Below are 25,120 nucleotides of genomic sequence, written 5' to 3'. Positions count from 1 at the left end.
CACTTGCTTAACCTAATTTAAAGACTCCAAGTTTTAAATCTTAAATCAGATTTTTTTGGGGGGGGCGTTTCGAGACAGGGTTTCTCTGTGTAGCTTTGGAGCCTATCCTGGCACTTACTCTGGAGACCAGGCTGGCCTCAAACTCACAGAGATCCCCCTGCCTCTGCCTCCCGAGTGCTGGGATTAAACAAATGCCACCAATGCCCGGTTTAAATCAAATCTTTTTATCAACCATCAACTGCCATCTTACAGGGGACAGAGGAACCAGAATAGATGGTAAAATGTCTCCCATGGTCTCCTTCAGGGAAAATCCAAATGCAAAACCCTAGAACTCTCTTCTTTTCAACAGATTTATGTCTGTTAATTCATCAACCTAAATGCATCCAACTTATTGATAAAAATCAGAAAATGAGTGTTTACGTAAAATGCATGAGTTAAAAACTTAATGCCGAGAATGTGGCTCATGGGGAAAAGAGCATGCATCAGCACGTCCAAGGCCCCTCAATTAACTCCAGCATCAGGTTTTGGACCAGGAACTGTTTCTAAATTTAGGTGGAGAATGGTAAATGATTGGAACACTAATGCTGTGCTCACTCCTGACCTCGACGACACTGTCCTGTTTCACCTTTCCCTGCTTCAGAATAAAAACGGCAGGATTTATAAAGTCCTTGGGTTTAAGCAAGTTTGATTTTCATCTGAGGAATGGGAGATGGAAACATGCAAGGGAGGGGGAAAAAGCACAAAACAAAACGGGAAGCACAATGTCAGAGTGGTTCACTCCTAGGAACATACTGAAAGGTTAGCTTGGGAAAGAGCAGCATGAAACTTGAGCCAAGTCAGCACAAGGTTCAAAGACAGCAGCGGGCGAAAACAGCAGGGGGCGCACAGACAGGGGGGAGGGAGCATGCTGGAGGGAACTGAGGGGATGGATGGTCCAATCGAGCTGCTCTACTCATTGGCTTACCGCTCTGTACATGATCTGTCTGGCCAAGGAAGATTGAAAGACATTCTACAGCAAATCAAGGCAGACGACAGAACAAAATGATTATAAAGAAATGCAGCAACTTTAGAAAACAAATAATAAAATCAGTTTCTCAACCCAGCACATACAGTATAAAGAAAACATTTCAATCATCTCAAGCACAAAGGAAAATGAAGAGGAGCCAATTTTACTAATACTTCACCAGGCAATGGTCTTTTCAAGTTAGAGTCATCACTGGTCGATCTTAAAGTAAACTAGTGTACTTTAAAACAAAATTTTAATGTTCATACACAAAATGGAGCAGCAGAAGACCAGGGACTCAGAAGTACTGCAAGTCTGGCCTTTAAGAGCAGATGTAACTTTATGGAGCAGACAAGTCTTTCCGGGTTGATCAATACTTTAATATTGGCTATTCTAGATGAGGCATAATTGTTGGATTAGTGAAGATAGCCTACTCATTACCTTTGTACTTACTAAATGGTATCTACTTTTGTAGGTGTGTGCATTCCACTGGAAAGGGGCATTCAGTTCTTAACATCAAATGTTCCAACTGCCCCCTGATACAAGGAAGACAGGAGAGGGAAATCAAATGCTAACTTATGCTCACGATCAGGCTTGCTTGGAAACAAATTCCATATTTGAATTGGAAAGAATCTTTCGACTTTTGCCACTGTGACATGACACAGTCTACGAAGTTCACACTTGAGAACTGTGTAATCGAGCTATACACATCACACAAGTATCTCATAAAGTTTTAAGTTCCCCATTTGGGGTTTGGCCACACTCACAGCTATCCTGGGCTGCAGAATGTGCACATGTGAATTAGACTAACACACAAAAAAGTGTATCAAATAGCAAATACAATATCCTAAAACTTGCTTGCCCGTTGTTCATCTTGCCCCTTTTTAATTCATGAAAAAATGGAGTTTATTTCTATTTTTAAACAAATTCCTACAAAGATTTGAACTTAGTAAAGTAGGGCTCTATTGTACTAACCAAGACTAAATTATCTAGGTTTAAAATTCTTGGAGCAGAAGTTCCTGCTGTGAAGTAACTGTGTTTGGTGGCATGTGGAAGGCAGCTGCTCTATGAACTATTAACCATGAACACAAGGACATGGGATTTTTTAATGAATGGAATAAAGGGGCAAACTCAGATGCCTCTTCCTCTGGAAAGGGGGAAGCGATCTATAGAGAGAACATAGGCAGTAAGCTCAACCCTGCAGTTACAATGAAATCAGATCCAACAGAAAATGTACCATACTTTCAACAGAATTCATTTACTGTGAGATACATTTCTTCAGTTTTAATTACCCATCATAATTCCATACTGAATAAGAAACTCACCTGTCCACAGGAGTTGATGTATTCTCAATGAAACTGATCACCTTTTCCCTGACATTAACAGATTTTGTCTTTAAAGCCACAGTCATTTTATTTACAAGGGACTTCATTCCTCTATCATTTGAGCCATTACAAGATTCACCCTGGAAAACAAGAACATCAATGAACCACTCTCCATGTAATTAACATATACATGACTGTTAAAGGTTATCTATAGACAGAATTATATCCCCGCCAAATTCAAATTCATGCTCAAGTACTAAAATCCAGTGCATCTCAGAAAGCCACTGTATTTGGACAAAGGGCCTTTACAGAAACAATTAAAATTAAATTTATTGGGGGAGACCATACATTTGAGTATTTTCAGTTATGTGCATATGTCTACTATAGATGGAAGTTTCTGTCCCACAGCTGTTCAGTCCCAAATAAACACACAGTTTATACTAATTATAAACTGTTTGGCTGATGGCTCAGGCTTCTTATTGGCTAGCTCTCTCTTAATCATTAACCCATTTCTATTAATCTGTGGATCTCCACGTGGTCTTGGCTTACCAGTGAGGCCCGGACCTCTTTCTTTCTTGCCAGCTACATGGCATCTCACTGACCACTCACTCCCTTCGTTCCTCTTCCCAGAATTATTCTAGTCTGGTAGCTCCGCCTATACTTCCTGCCTGGCTACATCCTGCCAGTCCATTGGCCAAAACAGCTTTATTCATCAGCACACAAAAGTTTACCTCTCCACTTATCTTCATATGACCTTTACTCTGTACACACATCCCCAGCTCTCTTCTGTGAAGAGAGGGTCAGAGGCTGGGGAGATGGCTCAATTGGTAAAGTGCTTGCCATGCGAGCCAGATGGTCTGCTTTAGATTCCTCAACAACCTTGTGAAACTGAGGCACAGCAGCACACATCTGTAACCCCAGAACTGGGATAGGGAGAAACAGGGCCCATAGGAGAATATCTGTCATTGGCATCCAATCTATTCCAACTGGTATGTCCCAGGTTAAGAGGCCCTGTCTCAAAAATAATAAGATAACTTGCTACAAGTGGCAGTAATTAATCAGCCTCCTTTCACAAGATCAACCCATAAGGATAAAGAATTCTTCTGAAGGATTAAACCAGGACACAAGGCATACTGGAATATAGGCTTGTAAAGGAATTGATTGTTTCTTGCTGTGGATTCTTCCTGTAGCTTGTTCCTTTCTGTAACAAACCTGGCATTTACTTCCCACAGTTCAGCACTATCTGATCATTTACTGGGCATAATTTCTCCCATGCATTTGTAGTTTACTGATTACATCCCTTAGCTATGTTTGAGTCCTGTTTCCCACTATCAGGTCTTGTTGCCCTCTCCTATGTCATTATAGAGCTCTGCCTTCCTGCAATTATCCTTAGTGACAGGCATTTGGTCAGTATTTAGGGCCCAGGCAAAAGCATCCCATCTAAGACATTCCCAGATATCCAAGAACATAGAATCACTACACACTGTTGAATCATAGCTACCCAGATGGATAGAAAAAATTAGCATGCTCTATCTAGTTTTACCTCACTGGCAGATACAGAAGCAATAACCTAAAATAACCCACCACCAAAAGATTCTCAAACTTCTTGTGTTTACCTTCATCCCAGTTTATTAACCCAAGATCTTAGCTCAGGGATTTACTGCTTATGTTTCCCCTGAGAAGATAACAAAAAAAGGTAACAGGCCCATTTGCTCATCCTCAGGGAAAAGTAAACTCTCCTGCCGTCACAGAGCACAGGAAGGCGCCAGGTTCTGTTTCTTGTGCTTCTTGACTTACAGCCCTAAGCAACTGATGCTAAAAGCATTTCTTAGCAAGAAACCATAGTAAATGCACCCCTGTACATCAGTTTTCAGTCTCTATTTTACAGAATAAGCATTTGTAAATGACTACTATTTGTTAAGAAGATGATATAATGACATCTAATTAAACTGAGAAGGTAGTTCCAAGCAGAACAGATATACTTACCCTGTAACTAAACCTCATGTAATTTACATCACAGTAACTAAACATCAAATATACTAGGCGGGCCAACTTCTTACTTTCTCTCCTTGGATCATTCATGCATGGGAACAGACCGAAGTCTTTAGTGATCATGCAAGCTCACAGTGAGGAAGGATTCAGAAACACTATGCAGAGATGCGGACATGGGTGTAGTATTCTGCTAGCCCAGGCAAAATGAGCAACTTTTCTGGAAACTGAACTTACATCAACAGAACTGATGCTGCTCCTTGAGCCTGAGGTACTGGCAATCCAATGGCCATATCCATTTTCTGGCCCCTCCACATTAATGTCCGCCAGGTGCTGTTGCAGGGCTTATGATAAACGAGACAAACAAAACAAACGCTGAAATAGGAGACTCTCTGGAAAGATGAAAATATAACAAACACATCACAGCTAAATGGAAAGCCACCCAAGGACATAATCAACAAAGGCGGGTCTCACACCCTCACTAACATCTCAGGCCACAGCTGACCTTCCTTGCCATCTGCCTAAAGCCCCGCGCACGTCCCAAGAGTGAAGATTAGGAAGACTTTATGCCTCCTTACAGAACAATCTTACACTGATAATGTATGCAGATTCAAGACATGAAGAATTAGCAGAAAAGCTAGGAGACATCAATCCATTTTCCCATAGTAATGAAGACTTAGGCATTAATGGTCAGAGAAGGATTAATGGAAGGGGAAAAAAAGCCTTTAAAAAGCTTTCTAAAACTCTAGACTGTGGCTGGCCATGGTGATACACAGCAAAAGTCAGCACTCAGAAATCTGAGGGAGGAACAACATGAGCCTGAGTCACATGGAAACATTACAAGTTCCAGGCCATCTTAGGCTGGAAAGGCAGCAACAATGATATGCTAATAACCAACTTCTATATTGTGTTATAAGGATTTCTAGTAACAGTAGGTAAAGCATCAATACCTGTCTACCAATATCTTTTCTTTTCCTTCCTTCCTTTTTTTTTTTGAGACAGGGTCTCACTATGTAACCCTGGCTGGCCTCAAACTCACAGACACTCACCTGCCTCTGACTTCTGAGTGCTGCACTTATGTGTCCCACCTTGCCTGGCAACAATGTATTTTTAAAAACTTTTGGGGAAAGGGCCTCATTTGTCTCAAGCTTGTCTCAAATTTACTAGGTAGCTGAGGAAAACCTTGCACTCTTGATCCTCTTGTTTCCACTTCAAGATCTGGGACTATAGGTGGGCTGGGGAGTAAATCCAAAGGCCTGTGTATGCTAGGCAAGCACTCCACAAACCTAGCTATAGCCCCAGATCTTACAATACACACACACACACACACACACACACACACACACACACACACACACACACACACACACTTACTTTATGGTTGATGGTGGGGATTTTGTTTGCGTTGCTATTTATTTATTTACCTATCTATTTATTTGAGACAGGGTTTTGTATATAGCTCAGGCTAGCCTGGAATTTGCTATATAGCACAGTCAAACTCCTGGTCCACCTAAAAGGCTGAAGCAGGAGGATCAGGAGTTAGAGGATGTAGGTTGGTGGTAAAATGCCTGCCTTGCATGCATGAGCCCCTGGGTTCAATCCCAAGCACCTTGCGAAATAAAAACAGAAAAGGTTTTGAAACAGCAGCTAAGTAAGCACATTTATTTATCTGAATAGTTTATGTTCACTCATTTCAATTGCCTATGTTATTTGTTATCTATATTCTGCTTGCCTTCTCTTTTCTGAAAATATTAAATGACTAGAGACAGGAAACACACATGGAACTCTAAATTAGCTCTACTGATAATCACTGTATTTTTTGTCTGAAAAATAGAAACAAAATTAATGCATTACAGGCTTACCCATAAATCCTCCACTGGCAATACTGACATATTCTTTGTTTTTCTGTAATGAAAGACAAAATTTCAATTATTATAAAATGCAGATAACTAAAGCTCCAGATAGTCCTAAAGCACCAGCAAACGCAATGTATATATATATATTACATTTCTAGCATGTCACTTTTCCTTGACAGTCTGGACTGTAGCACAGAGTTACATGTATTGATCTTACATGTTGCAGGGGTTGGTGCTTGAGCAAAAGAAGGGGACAGCTTCGTGGCTATTAAGACGGCGGTTTTGTATTATAGTCTCCACAGCACAAGAGTCAAGTACAACAGAATGACATGGCATTTTAGAGTACAATCAAAGCAACTTTTTAAAGTTTCAAATCTTTTGTGTCCTTTACTAAAAGCTAATATAAAAATATTACAGCTGGTTGTAAAAAAGGAAAAGACAGAGTTACAATTTTGCAAACTACTAAAAACTTTTAAACAGTCAGATGTGTTGCTTTCCAGGCTAAGTCCTCAAGGTTTCAAAACTGAGGCAGCCTGGGCTACATAAAAGGAAAAAAAACAAACCAACAACAAAACCACTAGGGCCAGAAAGATGACTCAGCAGGTAAAGGCACTTGCCACCAAGCCTGACCACCTGAGTTTAATCTCCAGAACCCACATGGTAGCAGGAGAGAAGGAGCTGTCCTCTGTTCCCCTCATGCACTGTCATGTGTGTATGTGCACACATACAAATAAATTAACTAAAAGGTCATATTTTTAATTAAAAATAACAAAACCAAAAATAGATAGTGGACCTAAGTAATGGAAAAACAAAGGAGAGATGGAGAAAGAAACAGCAGGTGAATGAATGTAAGTAGAAAACTAGTAGTGGGAAACTACAAAGACAAATTAATTGGGTTTTTTCAATAAATCCATGTGAGAATAAAATTAAAAACTGGGAACCCACAAACTAAAAACATAATAATGCCATGTTTTAAAACCTAGGAAAAACAAGAAAATGTAAATACTAATTAGATTTTTTTATATTACAGTTTGACAGTATGATTATGTTATAAAGATCTTATAACAATCTATTCCTCCACTTTAAAAGAAAGTAGCTGGGAGTGGTGGCATACACCTTTATACCAAGCACCTGGAAGGCAGAGGCAGGAAGATGGATATCTGCAAGTTTGAGGCCAGTCTGGTCTACATAGTGAGTTCAGAACAGTCAGAGCTAGGTAGAGAGACTCTGACTCAAAACAAAATAAACTACCACCAATACCAACAACAAAACATTTAAACATAAAAAAACAACAAATATTTGTGTAGGTATATGCATGTGTGTGCAGTTGCCTGCAAAGACATCAGATCCCCTGAAACTGGAATTACAGAAAGATGCAAGTTGTCTTTAGTGGATGCTGGGAACCAAACCGGTCTTCTGCAGGAGCAGTCCTCACTCTTTACTGCTAAGCCATCTCTCCAGTCCCTACTTTCTGTTTTTAATTATCTTCATTTATGTCTACAGGCATTCATGTGTGTGCATGCGTGATGGGGTGTATATGTACATGAGTATGTTGTGTGGGGGGTTGTGCACATGCAGGTAAAAGCCAGAAATCAGTAGTAGGTCTTCCTGAAAGGCTTGCAATCTCTTTTGAGACAAGGTCACTCATTGAACCTGGAGCTGCTTGCAATCTCTTTTGAGACAAGGTCACTCATTGAACCTGGAGCTGCTTGCAATCTCTTTTGAGACCAGGTCACTCATTGAGCCTGGAGCTAGCTGAGAGTCCCAGGGATCCTCCTGTCTCTGTCTGTACCTCCCACCATTCTGGGGTTCCAGGTGCACACCACCACACCCTACCTTTTATGTGGGTGTGGAGATTAAACTCAGGTCCTCAAGACTCTGTGGCAAGCACTTTACTAAGCTATTGCCCCAAACCCCCAGTTCTTATACCTTGCAATTTCTCTAAAAAAGTTTAGGGGAGGAAAAGGGAACTGGGATTGACATATAAAACAAGCTTGTTTCTAATTTAAATTTAAAAAAAGAAAAAAATTGTGATGAAAATTAGGGGGTATTGTGAAACTCAATTATGAATTTAAAGAATAACAAATGTTAAGTTCATAATAGCCCGAGCTCCTGCCATATGGTATCTCTTACAGCCTAGTTTACCCTGGAACATTGGAAAATGGGCCAGTTAGGTTTATGACTGGGGTTAAGTCTGGATTTCTGCACTCTTCCAAATAAACTTCCAGCCCTTTCCCTCAAGAATGTGTAGATGCTGGATAAACTCTCCACCAAATACCTTTGCTTCTCTGCCTTTTCTTTTTCAAAGACTTAAGTGTTAGAAAAATTTTCTCAAACCAAATTCCTCAGAAAATACAAGAGAACTAGTGACCGCATCATGATGGAGTAGCTGTCGAGGGTCACCACTGTCTTCCTGTGAACGGACTTCAGGGTGGGAACCACAGAAGAAGTACTGACCAAACAGCTGTTCTTATAAAGAGCCATCAATGGCTAAGACGTTGAGGCAAAGGTCAAACTGCATAAAATCACCAGTGCACTTTAGCTGTGCTAGAGAGAGCCAGCTCAAGGGAGAAAATGGCAAAATATGTCATAGGTAACAGATATATGTTACATATAATATATATTATTTACATATAAAATTATATATAATATATAATCAAAACAAGTAAAAGCACTCAAATACATCAGATATATACTATTAAAAGTTTTAGAACATGAAGAGACAAAGATTAATACAACAGAGTTAATCTGGGATACATTCTGAAATGTGTCCATTTCAGAGAAATCCAGTATATTAAGAAAACTCATCTACAAAGTGATAGACAGCACAGTTGTTTTCCTATAATGGAAAAAAATAATTCCTACCTCTCTTCAACACAAAAGTTGATTCCTATGGTTTATAACTTAAAATAAAAAATATCATAGGAGCACATAAGAAAAATATTGAGAAAAAAGAAATTTCTTAATAAGATACCAAGTCAAGACGCTGTTACAAAGAATATGGACAAATCTGATAGAGTATACAAAAGGAACATTAGCCATGGGTTTCTTCAAGGTGTCAGCAATAACCAGGAGAGATGGGACAGTCTACATCAGCGTACCTGTAAAAAGTGTGCCAGGACCATGTTCATATACATGTCTTCTTCCTCTCGGCCACTGCCCATAAAACAGAGGTGCTCCCCACCCGCTATGGAGCCAGACTCCAGGGACTGCTTCTGTGCTTCCAGCAAGGACTTTACTGACTGTGCAAACTCAGATGGATTCTGGAGCATCTAGATAATTTTAAAAATTAGAAACTTGGTAAGCATATATTTGTAAAATTTCCAAGCAAACTACCAACATTAAAAACCAAGCTTAAAAGGGGTATAAGAGCAAAAAGTAAGTGAAATCCCAGGGATAAAATAAAAAGCTCATGTATACACTGGAGCAAAAGTTGAGAAAAATACTGTCCAATTAGAGGGAAAATTTTATTTCATCTATAACCAAGCTCAGCCTCAGTAATCCTGAGACATGATTAACAAACGTTAAACAAAAAGAGTTTGACTTTGAATAGAATAAGTGAAAACTACAGATGAAAACAGTTCTGTTTTTCACTTTCCATTTACAAGGCAGTCCATGTATTTCTTAGAAGACATTAGAAACATGAGACCACTTATTGATCATTTACTTCAGGCATCGATAAAAACAAAGATTAAAAATTCAATTTTTTTTATTCACAACAAACTATGCCCATAACTACAAAAAACTAAGCTATTATTACTGAAATCACAAAGTACAGTAAAAATCTGATAGAAAAATGGACAGTAAAGAGAGAAGAGTAATTTCTTACATTAGCTTTAAAGATTTATTTATTGTAACACGAGTGTGTGTGCAGGCATGAGTGTGTGTGAATGCACCGATGTGTGCAGGTGTTTATGGCGGCCAGAAGAGGGGTCAGGTCTCCTAGAACCAGACTTATAGGCAGCTGTGAGCTGTCATGTGGGTGCCAGGAGACAAACTCAGGTCCTCTGCAAGAGCAGCATGTGCTCTTAACCTCTCAGCCATCTCTCCAGCACCATGGGAAAAGGAACTTTACAAAGAGAGAAAAAGGTGTTTGCACCTTGTTGACTTCTATTTTCAGCCATCATTCTAGAAAACAAACAAAAAACCCATGGCTGACAATGCCCAAGAATGCTAATGACACAAAGCACGCACAGATGCAGTATAAGGCACTTCAGATTGTTAAAGAGCAGTAAAATTTACATGTCTGTATCCCTCAACCCAATAATTTTACTTGGAATAGTCTACTGCCTTACAGAACTATTAGCAAAATTAAGCAAAATATGTGTAATGTTTTCAACAGCAGCTTTGTTAATCAAAACTGAAAGTAATTTAAATGTACATTAATTGAGCAATAAACTATGGCAATAACTGCACCATGGACCTCTGCAGAAACAGTAAAGGAAATGTGTTTAAATGAAAGGTCTCCAAGAAACTGTTAAGCAAAAGTGGCAAAAGAAGAAATACAGTACCTATGTATTAAAGGGGAAGACTGAGCAAGATGATAATAGGGCTTATTCAGAATAGTCTTTGAAAAGAATGTTAATTTATGAAAACAAAGGTATCTGTGAATCATGAGTAAACGTTAAGAATAAGCATGAAAGGAATCAGAGGGAGAGGCACAGTATCCATGCAGAGGACACCCACAGGTTAGCATGTCCTTTCTCACCCATGATGTCAAAATTCTGTGTCCTACCTTCATTTTCTGTCAGTTTCCGCTCAGTACCACCTAGCCCTTACACACGTCCTCTCTGGCCCCAGGACCAACATTTCCAGACAACATGAGGAAGAGAATAGGAGGTGGAGGTGGTGGTGGCTGGATGGGGGTGGGGGTGAGGGTGCCTCCCTATTCCTATGTCTGCTCCCCACCTCTGAGGCTCAGAGCGGCTACATGGTACCAGTTCTCAGCAGCTCTAAGCACCTCCTACCGACCATATTTATTTTACCTGCTTCTCCACCTGAAAGCTCCCAAGGACAGGGAATTTAACAGGTAAGCACACACATACATGTCAGCTACTCCTGTGCCTGCATATCAGCTTGTTATTACATACTCACAAATTTAAAAATGGCTGCCATCAATACCACCCAGGAGTCTTAACCAATTATGCTAAGAGCTCACATTTCTACAGTACTTACTAGGTGCAAGGCACAATGCTAAGTGATCTACCTTTGAGATGGCTCACAGTGACTGCAGAATTTGCTGACATAACAAAGGGAAGGAATAGTGAGCCACAGTTAACAGCTGTCACTGACTCTTTATGATGACCCTGGGAGAAAGGGGACCTCTAGCCCTATCCACAGAGCAGAGACTCTGCCTCAAGCAAAATGAAAGCATCCCCATCGGGTTGTGTAAATCTAGTTATGAGCCACAGGGAACAACCACTCTGTGTGACAGAACATCTGATCTGCACTTGTACCAACCAGGTCTGAGTCTAAGTGGAACGCTGTTGACAAATGTCCAGCATTATACTGTTCTGCAGGACGGCAGTCCACCACAAAGAACCGGACTCCTTCCTGAAAGAGAAACAACATCTGACATTCTGGAACTTGTCAGGAAGTTCACATCACATGATAGAACAGTAAAAGGAAACCAAATGATGGAACAAGTTGTTTATAAATGGATCTCACAGGGAACTAGGAGACCTGATTTGTATGGATACAAAAATAACTTTCAGGATCTAATGTACTTGTGTCCATTTTAAATAGTTAACACATTTTTCTTTTTTTACGTACTGAGCTTGAAAGTCTCAATATGAAGCAAGAGTTGAATTTGAGCTGAAATACTAAAGATATTGGGAATCAACACATTTTATTAAACCCAATGCCAGAGAAATTGTTCTTTTCAGGTCCACAAACTTCCAAGCAATCCAATTCAAAGAACTAGACGTTTTTTCTTGTCTATGGAGGAGCTAGGTTCACATCAGTCTTTTTAACCTGGACTTTATTTCCTTTTTAATGTTATTTGTGAAAAGAGATAGTTGAGTGATTATTTAAAAGCCCACACAAAAGATAAAGGAGCAGTAGGAGTTTAACTACAAGTGCTATAAAAGCCCCATCTTCTCACATATAAGCCTCTTGCAGGCACAACCTTGGAAATACAGCACAGCTTAGCCAAGGTCCTTTAATTTCAGCACATAGTCAGAAAGCTTACTCATTAAATTGACTCATATTTTTATGAAGAACACAATAGAAAACCATGACATATTTTCATAATTCTCTTTTGCTTACTTTATGGCATTAAGTCATATAATTCAGCAAGCTGTGTAGCTAACCAGGATTTAAGTGTCAAAGGCTAAGTCCCCCACTAAATTCTTCATACAATGCCATGTTCATTTGTTTTAATGACATATAAAAAAGGGCAATTCATAAAATTGGTGTCAAGAGAAACAAAAAATAATTGTTGCCAATCAAAATAACCCACAAGCCACATGGACAGGAGACAGCATACTCATCTACAAAGGCAATGTGATGGTACATTAATTTTGTGGGAATGTTGATTATTTCTTTTTGGTGGCAGGTACTGAACTCAGGTCCTCAAGCATACAAAGTACATGCTAACACACAGCTGTAACCGCAGCCCCAGCTCCTTACATTTGAAGGGCACAGCGCCTGACAGGTGGGTTTCTTTGCTTACCCTTTGCAGCTGGTTTGCTTGAAGGATCTCTGACACTGAGACAGCCAAGCACAGAGCCTGGCTCAGATCTGCCTCATCGTCCTTGATTCCCAACAGGGTGCTACCAAAGAGATGATGATTATCCTACACAGAGAGAAAACTGTAAACATTACAAAGAAAAATAAAAATGCTCTTCCTAAACATATTTCTATTAAACTATGGCAAAGTGTAAAATAGCTGCTACCACCTTGGGTCTAACTGATTTCTATACATAACAACAAATGCAGGAGGCACAGAGGCTCTTGTGTTCACAGACAAGCACTAAGGAACCAGGAATGCTAAACACACTGGGTTGTCTCTTCAAAGGACAGAGGTATGGACCTGTTTTCCACCCAGAGATTGGAGAGGAGGCGGTTAACAACCTAAGTATGACCAAGAATACCCTGGATCCACCCCGGATGCTTATAGTGAGTCTGTCAACCTACGGACCCTATCTTTATAGAAGGTGTCACATATAGTCAATCTATAGATCCCATCATTATGGAAGATGTCACCATGTACTTTACAAAGAGTTTTGATGTAGTCATGTCTTAAGGGTTATTGTGAGCAGGATTGAGTTAATTATCATCAGGAAAAATTTTCACCAAATTGTGCTGCATTAAAATACGCTTAAACTACAGGGGATCAGACTCCTGAACTTTGAACCAATACTGGCTACTGAGTTGTGATGAACCAAACTGCCTTCTTGCCTTCCCACAGGTCATTACTCTGCTGGCTGTGGGGGTCGAAGAGACTCCTGCATGCAAACACAGAGAAAAGGAGATCATGGACACACTCTCATTCACAACAACATCAAGGAAATACCTATGAATAAACCTAACCAAGGAAGTGAAAGACCTCTACTATGAAAACTTTAAACCTCTGAAGGAAGAGATAAAGACACTAGAAAACCAATGCTCATGGATTGGTAGAATATTATGAAAATGGCCATTCTACCAAAAGCCATTTACAGATTCAACACAATCACAATCAAAATCCCTATTTCATTCTTCATTGAGTAGAAAAAACTATTATAAAATTCATATAGAACCACAAAAAATCCATGGATAATCAAAACAATCCTGAGCAAAAAGAACAATGCCATAGGAACTACCATCCCAGATCTCAACATATATTAGAAAGCCACAATAATAAAAAACAATATGATCCTGGCACAAAAAAACAAACATGTAGACCAACGGAACAAAATCAAAGACCCAAACATGAGTGTATGTTGCTTCAGTCATTTAGAATTCACAAAGATGCTAAAAAGCATATGCTGGACAGAAGAAAGTATTTCTAGCAAATGGTATAATGGATAAATGGTACTAGGAAAACATGCAGAAGAATTTAATTATACCTGTATCTATAGCCTTGCATAAAAACTAACTTCAAATGTATCAAAGACCCAATCATGAAACCTAAGACACCAAAACTTCTACAAGAAAACAAAGGTGTACAAAAGGACTGTCTGGATAGCACTCCATTTGCCTAAGAATTAAGGTTAACAACTGGCAAGTGGACTTCATAAACTAAAAAGCTCTGCACAACTAAAGAAACAATTAGCTGGGTGAAGAAGGAGCCCATAGAATGGGAAAGAGCTTGCCAGTTATACATCCAACAGAGGATTAACAGCTAGAATATATAAAGTAAAAAAAAAAACAAAACAAAAACAAAGGGTCAAAAAAACCAAGCAATCTATTCAAACTAGGCTTGGAATCTAAACAGAGTTCTCCAAAAGAATAAATAAAATTGGCTAAGAAATATTTCAAAAAATGTTGATTGTCCCTAGCAATTAGGGAAATGCAAATCACAACAACTTTGAGATTTCACCTTATCCCAGTCAGAATAGCAAAATCAACAAACTGACAGTAAATGCTGCTAGAGAGGGTGTGAGGAAAGGGGAGCCTCATTCACTGTTGGTGGATTGCAAACTGCTCTAGCTGTTCTGGAAATCAGTGTGGAGAATTCTCAAAAATCTAGAAATAAATCTACCGTATGATTGATTTAGCTATACCACGCCTTGGCATGTGCCTAAAGGACTTGACATTCTACTCTACAGATCATTGCTGCTCCATTTGCAATAGCTAAAAACTGGGAACAAACCTAAATGCCATTCAACAGACAAATGGATGATGAAAATGTGGTACATTTACACTGTGGAAAAGTGTTCAGCTGTAAAGGAAAACACAATCATGAAATCTGCAGGGAAGTGCAGCTCTCACTCCTCATTGAGGAAACCATTATAGAAAATCACAACTGATCAAAACAGAGTTATGGAACCACCTACAACTGATACATCTACAACACAGCTCCTGCACCCGAGGCTCAGGGATCATCTAAGAAGAGGGGGCAGAAAGACTGTAAGATCCAGAGGAAGAGAAAGTTTCCTAGAAATATCAGAAGCTACACCCATGAAGCTTCACCAACACAACTGCCTAAGCATGACCTGAATAAGACACCAATAGACATGTTAATATGGGAAGGGTAGAAAGCTCATGAGGTCTCAACTCAAAAAGAACCTCAGGCAATTAAGGAATGCTGAGCATGGGAGAAATAGCGTTCCCTAAGGAAGAGGACATCCATTAGTTACCTAATACCAAGTGGCCAGCCCTGTAAACAGACGCACAAGTAACCTTATATGGACAGACCAGGTTCTATTTCCATAATTAGTTTTATACATATATATGCCTCTAAGGCAAAGTGACCCCAATAAGGCAGCTCTGCATATCTATGGTCATCCAAGGATCAACTCCACATAAAGGAGACCTAATTACATACCCACCATTGGATCTTTGAATTTCTAAAGTTACAAAAGCACTAGTTTAGGAAGTAATCTCAAGACTAGAAACTAACAAAGAAACAGAACAAAGGCAAGATGCTTTCTGCTATTATTTTTTGTCAAGCCTAAAGGAAATTCCACTCCCCCAAATTCTGGCAGTTAGACAAAAGCCAGCATTCCTCAGGGACTTGTGTTATGTTTTTGTTTAAATTAGATATAAAGAAAAAGAGGAAAAGAGGCGGATGAGGCATGTTAACTAGTTTATTATTAGGCCCAGCAGAGTAGGGAGACTAAGAGAGAAGAGAAACAGGGGTAAGGGCTGACCACCATGGCCGGTGGCCATAGAGAGGCAGAGAAAGCCTGTAGGTGGGAGACGAGCAGAGCAAAGAAGAAACAGAGAGTAAAGAGAGAGAGCAGCAGGGAAGTTGGAACGTTTAAAGGGAAGACCGCGCATGCGCACTGAGGTTCCGCGCACGCCCAGAGTCCTCATGCATGTGTGGTGGGTGATGTGGTGATGGCACATCCCTGTGTGTGCCCTGACTGTTGTTAGGGGGCGGGGTCTGTCTCTTAGAGAGATATCGCCGATCCCGATCAGCATTAAAGCCTGAACCTTTCAACTTGTGAAGCCAGTTCCCCTCGGCCACTATCTGTGGTGGCTATTAGCATACTCAAGTGTATGCCAGCCTCCAGGCTCCCTTAGCATCACAAGTACCTGCGACACAATTCAAAGTTCATGCTAGCATCCTAGTTCTTCCCGCCTCCTCCCTTACCCTAACCCCCCCCAGCTTCCTTCCCCCAGCTATCTTCATTATGCGCTCTCTCTCTCTCTCGCTCTCTCTCTCTCTCTCTCTCTCTCTCTCTCTCTCTCTCTCTGCCTTCCTTTGTTCTCCCCCTTCTGTCTCTATCTTCCTCTCTGCTCTCTGTCTCTCACACTTTCTCCACCCTCGTGTGTGTGTGTGTGTGTGTGTGTGTGTGTGTGTGTGTGTGTGTGTGTGTGTGTGTGTACATCCCTCCTCCCCTCCCCCCTTTCTACTCTCGCACTCTTCCCCTCTCTATGCCCCTTCTCTACTCCAAACCTGCTTCTCTCATGGCCAGGTCTAGTCTGCGGGCCATGTTCCTTCTAATACTTCCTTTCTCTGCTCTGGACTCTTCCAGATATTTCTGGCTGTTCTCTCTCATATCTACAATACAAGCCTTCCTGTTAACCATACCACTGAGCAGCAGTCATGCCAACAGTTGGTAGAACTAGCTGTTAAGTCTATTTCTCTACTAGGGAAAGAATTTATAGTAAAAGATCACAAAAATAACACGTTTTTGAAAAAGTGGAAAAGAACCATAATTGAAATATTTTAACTTAAGTAAACACACTGTAAACAAGAAAAGAACACAAAACATCCAACACAGACCAATTTGCCGTTTCTCATCTTTACCTTCCTAAAAGAAGCTGGTGTTTTACTACAGTAATACTGAGCCAAAGAGAAGAGGTCTTCTATATCTTCCAGATTCAAACTGGATGGAGTATTTTCCAAGAAATCTGAAATGTAGATACAGATAGGACAACAATTAATCATTTGTGAAAAATATAATAACTAGCACTATTTAAGTTTAAAGGTAAAACATATATTTAAAAAATTTCAGCTCATCTTTGATCAGCTGTTTTCATTCTTTACACAATGCTGGGAACTGGACCCAGGGTCTTGTGTTTAAGAACATGAGACCTGAACGGAACTTCAGAACTCTGCCACACCTATCCTGTAACACTCTAGATGAAGTGACTATAGTTAGAGGCTGGTCAAAGGACTCGTGACCTCAGGTGTTATTTCGCACTACTTACGGCTAATTTCTTCTTTGCTGTTAGACTCTTGTGCTGAAATAACATCTCTGTAAAAAGAAACCGAGAGAACTTGAATTCAATATTAAAGCACTGTATCAAAAGTTGAAAAAAAGAATAACATACTTGATACTTACTTTGTATTAACAAGGATAATTAACATTAAAAAATAAATAAAAAATGGATCTGCTTGCTGTAAATATCCATCCCATATCGCCTGGGTGACTTCGATGGAACAGTAATGTGCAAAAAGGCTCCCAAGCTACAGTCAGGAGAGAGAGAGAGACATAAACCACTGGAGCTGACTCAGCCTTTTCAAGTTAGTGAAGCAAACTAGTCAGCAACATCATAGCAAATCATCTGCACCTGGTATTTAATGTGCACCTTAACTTTAGCATATGAAATCGAAAGGCAGGACATTGGGGTCACTTAACTAGCTGTGTGACTTAAGGCATGTCATTAAACCTCATTAAAGCTTCCATTTCTACTTCTGTGAAAAAACGAAAACAAACAACCCAAAAGAATACTCGTTTTCTCCAGTACTGAGAAAAGAGATAATTAACTCTAGAGTGATCAACATACACCTCTACCGTGGATGCCTGGATTACCATTTATGATTTCTAAGTGCGTCCCATTGACTCCTGAGACATTATTGTATTATTATTCCCATTTTATAGATAAAGAAACTGGAGCTCTGAGCCAAGTGCCTACACTCACACAGTTACCAGGAGGCAGAATGGGAATCTCCCTAAAGAAATGGTGGGTAAGACATGATCAAAGAATGTTTAGTTCCTCAGTAGTCTTCCAGCACTCAACCAATGATGTAGGAATATCTTCATGTCAGCCTAGTAGAGTATTCTTGGAGTTGGAGTATGATCTGATGATCCTAAAATCCCCAAGATTCTGAGTGGGAAATTCATAACTCATTGCTATTTCACAAAAATTCTTAAGACTTTTACTTCCTAGTTCACACTCATTCCCTCACTAATGAGCAGAATTTCTCAGACCACTGCAAGGTAACATTACAAAGTGAATAAATGTAGAAACAGTTACATGAGCCCATCTGCCTTTGATTTAAGTGAACAATAATGAAACATAAAAATATAAAATAATTGAATTATTCTCACTACTTTGGGAAATGTAGTCATGTTTTCATTGTAATGTAGACTAACTATGGTAGCATATAATAGATTCAGCATTACTTTTTGATAAACTAAAAGCAAATAATAAAAATTCCTTAGCTTTACCTCCTAATCAACATAATTCATATGAACAATGGCTCATCAAGAAATTCTAAGAGCATCTGGGGCTCTGGGCTCAAAGCCTTGAGAAAACATGAGATGGGGAGTGAGACGTCCCACTGAAAGCATAAATTCAGAAGGAAAAGCACTCAGTTGTAATTTATATTCTGATGCTAACCATTTGGTAATTTTAGTTCCTCATGCTTATTTACCAGTTCAAATATACACTATCAACAGTTTCAACACTCAAAGTTTTAACCAGAACTCATCTATACAGGTATGCTTATAAGTATTTTATATATAGTTACAAAAAAATAGGAATTAATTTTGATACATGTGGCATATAAATATATAATATTTACTAATATATAATCTATTTTGCTATTTCTCTCTATATATGCAAAATAACAAAAGACTAATGTCCTGGTTTGGGGGGAGGGATTCAGCAATTTACTATGTAGCCCAGCCTAACGCTGAACCCACAATTTTCCTGCCTCTAACTAACTACAGTTTTATATAAACTATTTTTCATTAAATGTTCCTACTTTCACTTTATTACCCAGTTGAGTGCATAGGAGTCTGGAGTAATTTTCTTTGTATCAAGAAAAGAACAAAGCTCAGGTTCATGGTACTGGATGAGCAATCGGAAGAGATGGAATGGCCTCCCCTTCAGGGAACAATCCCTACGAGAAAGAAGAGTAAAGTCTCTCATTACCAGGTCAGACACCCACTTCCTCCCCTCACCCTCAGAGCGTCCCCGCATTCACAGCAGGCCCTCCGAGAGCCAGGCAGAGCTCTCTAACAGCTTTCAAAGACCTGCCATAGCTGACACTCAGCCACTGGAGAGAGGTTTTCCAGGTAAACCCAGGGGCAACTCAGGTGAGAGGATTTCGGGGATGCTAAAAATAGCATTTAGGTTACAGTGATACACGTAGGGTACCCAAAGTTCTAGAAGGCCCCAAATCAGTCCAGCCTCCTCCTTCCTCGCCAAGTAAGCAGAAACTCCTTGGACTGCTTCAAGTTTGCACCACAGTTTATATATTCAGGGAGGAATGTCTTTCAGCAAAGGTGTAAGTCTGAGAAGACCACAGATGACATTTCAGAATATGACTTCTGAGCCTTTGAAACATCCAAGTAGCCTGGGTACCAGGTGTCCAGAGTAAAGTCCAGACAGTACTAAATGCCCAGCTTCAGAGATGTTGTGTAAATAAGATGAAAAACTTGAACTTATGCTGTTTCAAAGTGAGTCACCATTTTTATTACCACAAGGCTTTTTCCCAAAGAGACATCACATTCCTGTTCAGATACTTTAGAAGAGGAATTGTAAAAGGACAGAGGCGTGTTCTGATGCCTGAGTTCCCTGTGGCCTCTGGCTAGTAACTCAGGCAGCATCTCATCTAGTCAGTCCAGAGGTCCTGAGTTCAATTCACAGCCATCTATAATGAGAAGGCTCATCTGGGGGCTGGAGAGATGGATCAGAGGTTAAGAGCACTGGCTCCTCTTCCAGAGGTCAGAGTTCAGTTCACAGACATCTCTAATGAGATCTGGTGCCCTCTTCTGGCATGCAGGTGTACATGCAGGCAGAACACTATACATAATAAATAACTAGAATTAAAAAAAAAAAAAAAGGCTCATCTGCCTACAGTGGTCATGGGAGCTCCCTGACTTCAAACGGCTACCACACATCTGCTCTATCAGGTATAGGATGGAGCAGGTACAGACGGGTCATGCCAGCTCAGTACTCAGGAGACAGTTGTTTCTTCCTGACCACATGCTGTCTCTGATGGGAACACAGAAGCCGAATCTGTAAGTCTGACTTGGGTAGCATCCACAGAAATCATTTGTGTGCTGAAGATTTGTTGATACTACTGTCACCACACTTTATTTAGTATATCTGTGTACTTAACACCTCAAAACCCAACACTTATTTCATGGCAATATAATCTACCAAAGACAGCAGATTTTCAGCAGCTTGATCTTACTGACTCTTGAAGGGACCTCATTACTTTTAATCACTGTATCTAAAAACAAACCAAAAGAACCAAAACCATGGCTACTCTGCCCAGTGGTTTGTTAAAGTCGGGAGGTACTAGGAACAGTGATGACTAACTCTCTTCATTTGGGCCTGCAGGTTTCAATCAAAGGCCAGTCTCCATAAACTACTTCAGCTTCTGTACTGAGATACACCCTACTCATTACAAAGGAACAAGGCAAGACTTTTCTCTGATGTATTAGTGAAACATCTAAAGCCCAGGCCATCATGATAAAAGCTAATTACTTATTGAAGAAACACTACCAAACACTGTAACAAGCATTTCACAAACTTATTCCATTTTATCTTCAAACAACCTATTGACCCCCATACCCATTTTACAAATGAGAAAACCAAGGTTCAAGTAAGTCACTGAAGGCCACAGCACTAGCAATAACAAATTATGGAACCATGACTTAAAACACAGAAACTGGGCCTTAATTCACTATGCAATACTAACCATCTTCCCATATAAACTTTTTTTTAATAGAGAAAAGCACAATATGTAAAACTTAGTACATAAATTCAACAAACTATTTTTGCAGGGGTACAGCCTTAAAAAGCAAAGTTTAAAGAAAATGAAGCAAAGAAAAAAGTTGCACTTGCAACAGTCCACTAAATTATCACAGCTTTAATTTGAAAGCATCATTAGGGCCATCGAGATGGCTCAAGAGATAAAGGGGTTTGCCACCAAGCTTCATGACCTAACCCAGGAACCCACTCCTCTGACCTCCACACATACACTGTGGCGTGCACATGTATGCATACATACACAATAAAGAAATAAATGTAATTTTAAAACTTTTAAAAGCATCATTAGAGCCGGGCGTTAGTGGCACATGCCTCTAATCCCAGCACTCAGGAGGCAGAGGCAGGCACAGAGTGAGTTTCAGCACAGCCTCCAAAGCCACAGAGAAACCCTATCTCCAAACAAAACAACAAATAAAGCATCATTAGAGAATATTTTTAAATATTATTTAGAGATGGCAGTTTAGTTCAGTGATAGAACATACACTTGACATGTGTAAGGACATAGGTTCAACTCTCAGTCCTACAAAAATAAAAATAAATAAAAATGCCACTCAAAGGGAATAAATGAAAATTATATATGTAAATACAATATTTTACATCAATGCAATGGTTTGTTATGACTTAACTATCACTGTCTTGTTATTTTTGTCTTTTGAGACAGTGTCTCACTCTGTAGTCCAGGCTGGCTTGGAACTGACTGTGCAGTCCCAGCTCACCTTGAGTCCATAGTGACCCTCCCATCACTTTCCCGAGTGCTAGGATTCTTCTGAGTGCTTCGATTGCAGGTGAGTCACCATGCACAGCTTACTTGCTTGTTTTGTTGTTGTTTCTTTGTTTAATTTAAAATTTAATTTTCTGTGTTTGAGAGTTTTGCATGAATGTATGTCTGTGTATTATGTTCAGGCAGTTCAAGGCCAGCCTGGTCTACAGGGCAATTTCCAGGACAGCCAGGGTTGTTAGAGAAACCCTGTCTCAAAAATAACAACAAGCAAGTAAAAAGGAAGAGGAAGAATGTGACAAGATGAGGCATGACATAGCTCAATATAACAGCCCCTTCCTGTACACATGTCACTGTCATCATTTTTAGAGACAGTGCTGGGACATCATGTCTTGCTGTGACTAGCTCTGTTACACTGAGAGATGGCCATGACAAGTAATAAAACACAGGCAGCTCACAGGCATAGTATGATAGGATTATTCCCAACCAGGCATCCCAATTTCAGCTTTGCCATGACCATGGCCTTCTCCTTCAGTATCTTTGGGACCGTTTTTCTTTATATAGAGAAGTGTGGCTTCAAGGAAGCACAGAGGTTCACCACTCTGCTCTAACCATAATCTCCCGGGGCTTTAAAAAAACATACACAAATAGGTTTGGTGTACTTAAACTCCTGGGACTTCTGGCTGAATCAGCATTGTTTTTTTTTTTCTTCTTCTTCTTTAGATGTTATTTGTCTATAGATTTGTTTTTTGGCTAAACATTTCTTCAAAGAAGATAAATTACCAATAAACATATAAAAAGATGTTTAACATCATTAGCCAGCGGTGAAATCAAAATCAAAAACTTCAACAAGGGACTGGAGTACAGCTTAGTGTGAGCATATTCCCAGCATGTGTATCTGCCCTTGAACAGCCAAGTCACTGGATGAGATTATATTTAAAGCTTCTTTGGGCTCTGAAAATCTGACTACCCAAACCATAGCACTACAACCACTTTTGGCCTTATGAGGGCCTTCCCACCCTCCCCACCACCATGGTCCCCTCCATAAGCAGCTATGAGTCTGTCTAGTGTCAGCTAAAGCATCATTTGCCTGGGCAAGCCATCCTTGATTCTGAGGGTAAATAAGGTCACCCACACTATATCCCTATAGCATTCTATGGTTCACCTTCCAAAGACTGCTCATTTCAATTAACTTGTTCAACATCTGTAAATGTAGGACTATGTTCCTAAGTAAAGTCCTAACAGTCCCATAAGGCAGTACTGTATATGCAGGATGATATTCCTAACTGCAACCCTAACACCTCACATAAAGCAGAACTTACAAAATCCTGTTTACTTTTAGGTTAAGATATTGTGGTAAAGATAACATCAAAAATAAACCTTAAGTTAAGCTACAGATATAAACTCTAGTAGCACAACTTCCTAATAAAAAGAGTCCCTTAAAAAAATCTTTATAATGGGGGCTGGGGAGATGGCTCAGCACTTCACTGCACTGGCTGTTCTTCCAGAGGACCTAGGTTGGATTCCCAGCACCGACATGGTGGCTCATAACCATCTGTAAACTCAGTTCCAGAAATTAGGTGCCCCATTCTGGCCTCCTCAGGCACCAGGCACTCATGTGGCACACATACATACATGCAGGCAAAATACTCATACACATAATAAATAAATGTTTCTAAATGTCGTAAGAACAAAGTCAAATAGAATTATACCTCTACAACCTTAAAAGTTACTTGACCCTTTTACTTTACCATCACTTTATTTCAAAGTGAAATGGACTTTTATAACTACTACCAAATCACATTTTACCTGGGAATGTACTTATTCATGATGGCATAAAAGCAGTTGTATAGGTCGCTGCGAGGCAGCTGGAGATACACCAGTGGTTTCAGTAGATGAGTCCAGCTCAAGGATGTGCTGTATTTAACATTGCGTGATTTACAGTAAAAAGTAATTACAGATTCAATATCCAGAAGTAATTCTGCTGCCTTCTCCTCTGGCACTGAGAGCTGCTCTAGAAATAAAGCATCAAACTAAGGTTATCAGGGAACTCCTAGAGGCTCAGTGACAGGGCATACTACTTGTTCACAAATATGTTAGGTGAGTGTATTAAACTATGATAAAAGCAGTAAAGCTGTATCAGTATTTTTTCTTCTAATTTTCTTTTTCTTTTTCTATAGTAGTGAAATAGAACCATTGCTTTGCATATGCTAGGTAAATGCTTTATCACTGAGCTATGTCTAGCAATTCTTATGTTTAATAGACACTGGCTCACAGATAAAAACCTAAGACACAAAATCAAAATTATAACATTCTAGTTTTAATTTTTAAAGCTGTCCTCGTGTATATTCATTTGTACATGGTACTGTATTACCTAAGGACATCATCTGTCATACAATGATGTATTTATGTTGAATATATTCTCCCTAATCTTCTTTCTAACTTAAAGCAAAACAGCTGCTACTGAACAACTATCAGATTCACATGAAATGTGTGTTTTCTTACCTAACCTTCAGAGAAAAGAGAAGACAGAAGACAGTTTACTAACAAACAGTACTTACTAATATTGACCATATTTATGTTAAACGTAAGATGCCCAATTTGAAGCAGGGTAGTGGGCAATAACAGGCATAATCCATGCTGCTGGAAAGCCAAAGGACATTTTCTAACAAGACTATCAATTGCTCTACAATGTGAAGCTTTGGCAAGTAGAGGGAAAATTCATTCTCTACCAGAAAATCCAGTACTTCATTCCTTCTCTTCCCTTGTTTTAAATCTTAGTTTTTATTTTGTAATAAAGCTAATCGAACATACACAAGCAAAATTACCTATGACTCTCATACTGGTATTCTCATACTGTAGAAACAGACATAAAATGCAAGTGAAGTATGAACAAAACTATAACCATTATTATTAAAATCAAGGTAATGTCAGAAATATGAAATATACATCGTGAAGTCTTCAAATCTCTGGCCCAAATTCCCTTTCTTTTGTTCACACTAGCAATATAGTCTTTCTATCCACCTGCCCGTCTGCTTGTTTCTAGTGCTGGTGACAGAACCCAGGCTCTTATATATGTTAGACAAGCACTCTCATACTGAGCTACATCTCACATATAGTT

The 25,120-nt window shown here is 39.6% G+C and overlaps 1 protein-coding gene across 2 annotated transcripts in view; it reads right to left on the bottom strand.

Moving 5' to 3' along the window:
* Positions 1-25,120, bottom strand: part of Tbc1d23 (TBC1 domain family member 23) — a 50,393-nt gene that overhangs the window by 9,560 nt on the left and 15,713 nt on the right. The window contains exons 4-15 of one of the 2 annotated variants that reach the window (XM_027412484.2): positions 23,809-24,013; positions 19,278-19,401; positions 17,615-17,739; positions 17,481-17,527; positions 17,077-17,180; positions 12,847-12,969; positions 11,634-11,726; positions 9,275-9,445; positions 6,180-6,222; positions 4,555-4,661; positions 2,329-2,468; positions 965-1,009 (exon numbers count right to left, since the gene is read on the bottom strand). In XM_027412484.2, the coding sequence (XP_027268285.1) occupies positions 965-1,009; positions 2,329-2,468; positions 4,555-4,661; positions 6,180-6,222; positions 9,275-9,445; positions 11,634-11,726; positions 12,847-12,969; positions 17,077-17,180; positions 17,481-17,527; positions 17,615-17,739; positions 19,278-19,401; positions 23,809-24,013 (1,327 nt within the window). Of the gene's footprint in view, positions 1-964; positions 1,010-2,328; positions 2,469-4,554; positions 4,662-6,179; positions 6,223-9,274; positions 9,446-11,633; positions 11,727-12,846; positions 12,970-17,076; positions 17,181-17,480; positions 17,528-17,614; positions 17,740-19,263; positions 19,402-23,808; positions 24,014-25,120 lie in introns of those variants that run through there. The other variant, XM_035444453.1, reaches the window with a different exon arrangement.

This window comes from Cricetulus griseus, chromosome 4, assembly GCF_003668045.3.
Source record: "Cricetulus griseus strain 17A/GY chromosome 4, alternate assembly CriGri-PICRH-1.0, whole genome shotgun sequence".
Lineage (NCBI taxonomy): Eukaryota > Metazoa > Chordata > Mammalia > Rodentia > Cricetidae > Cricetulus > Cricetulus griseus.
This window is presented reverse-complemented; position numbering and strand designations above follow the sequence as displayed.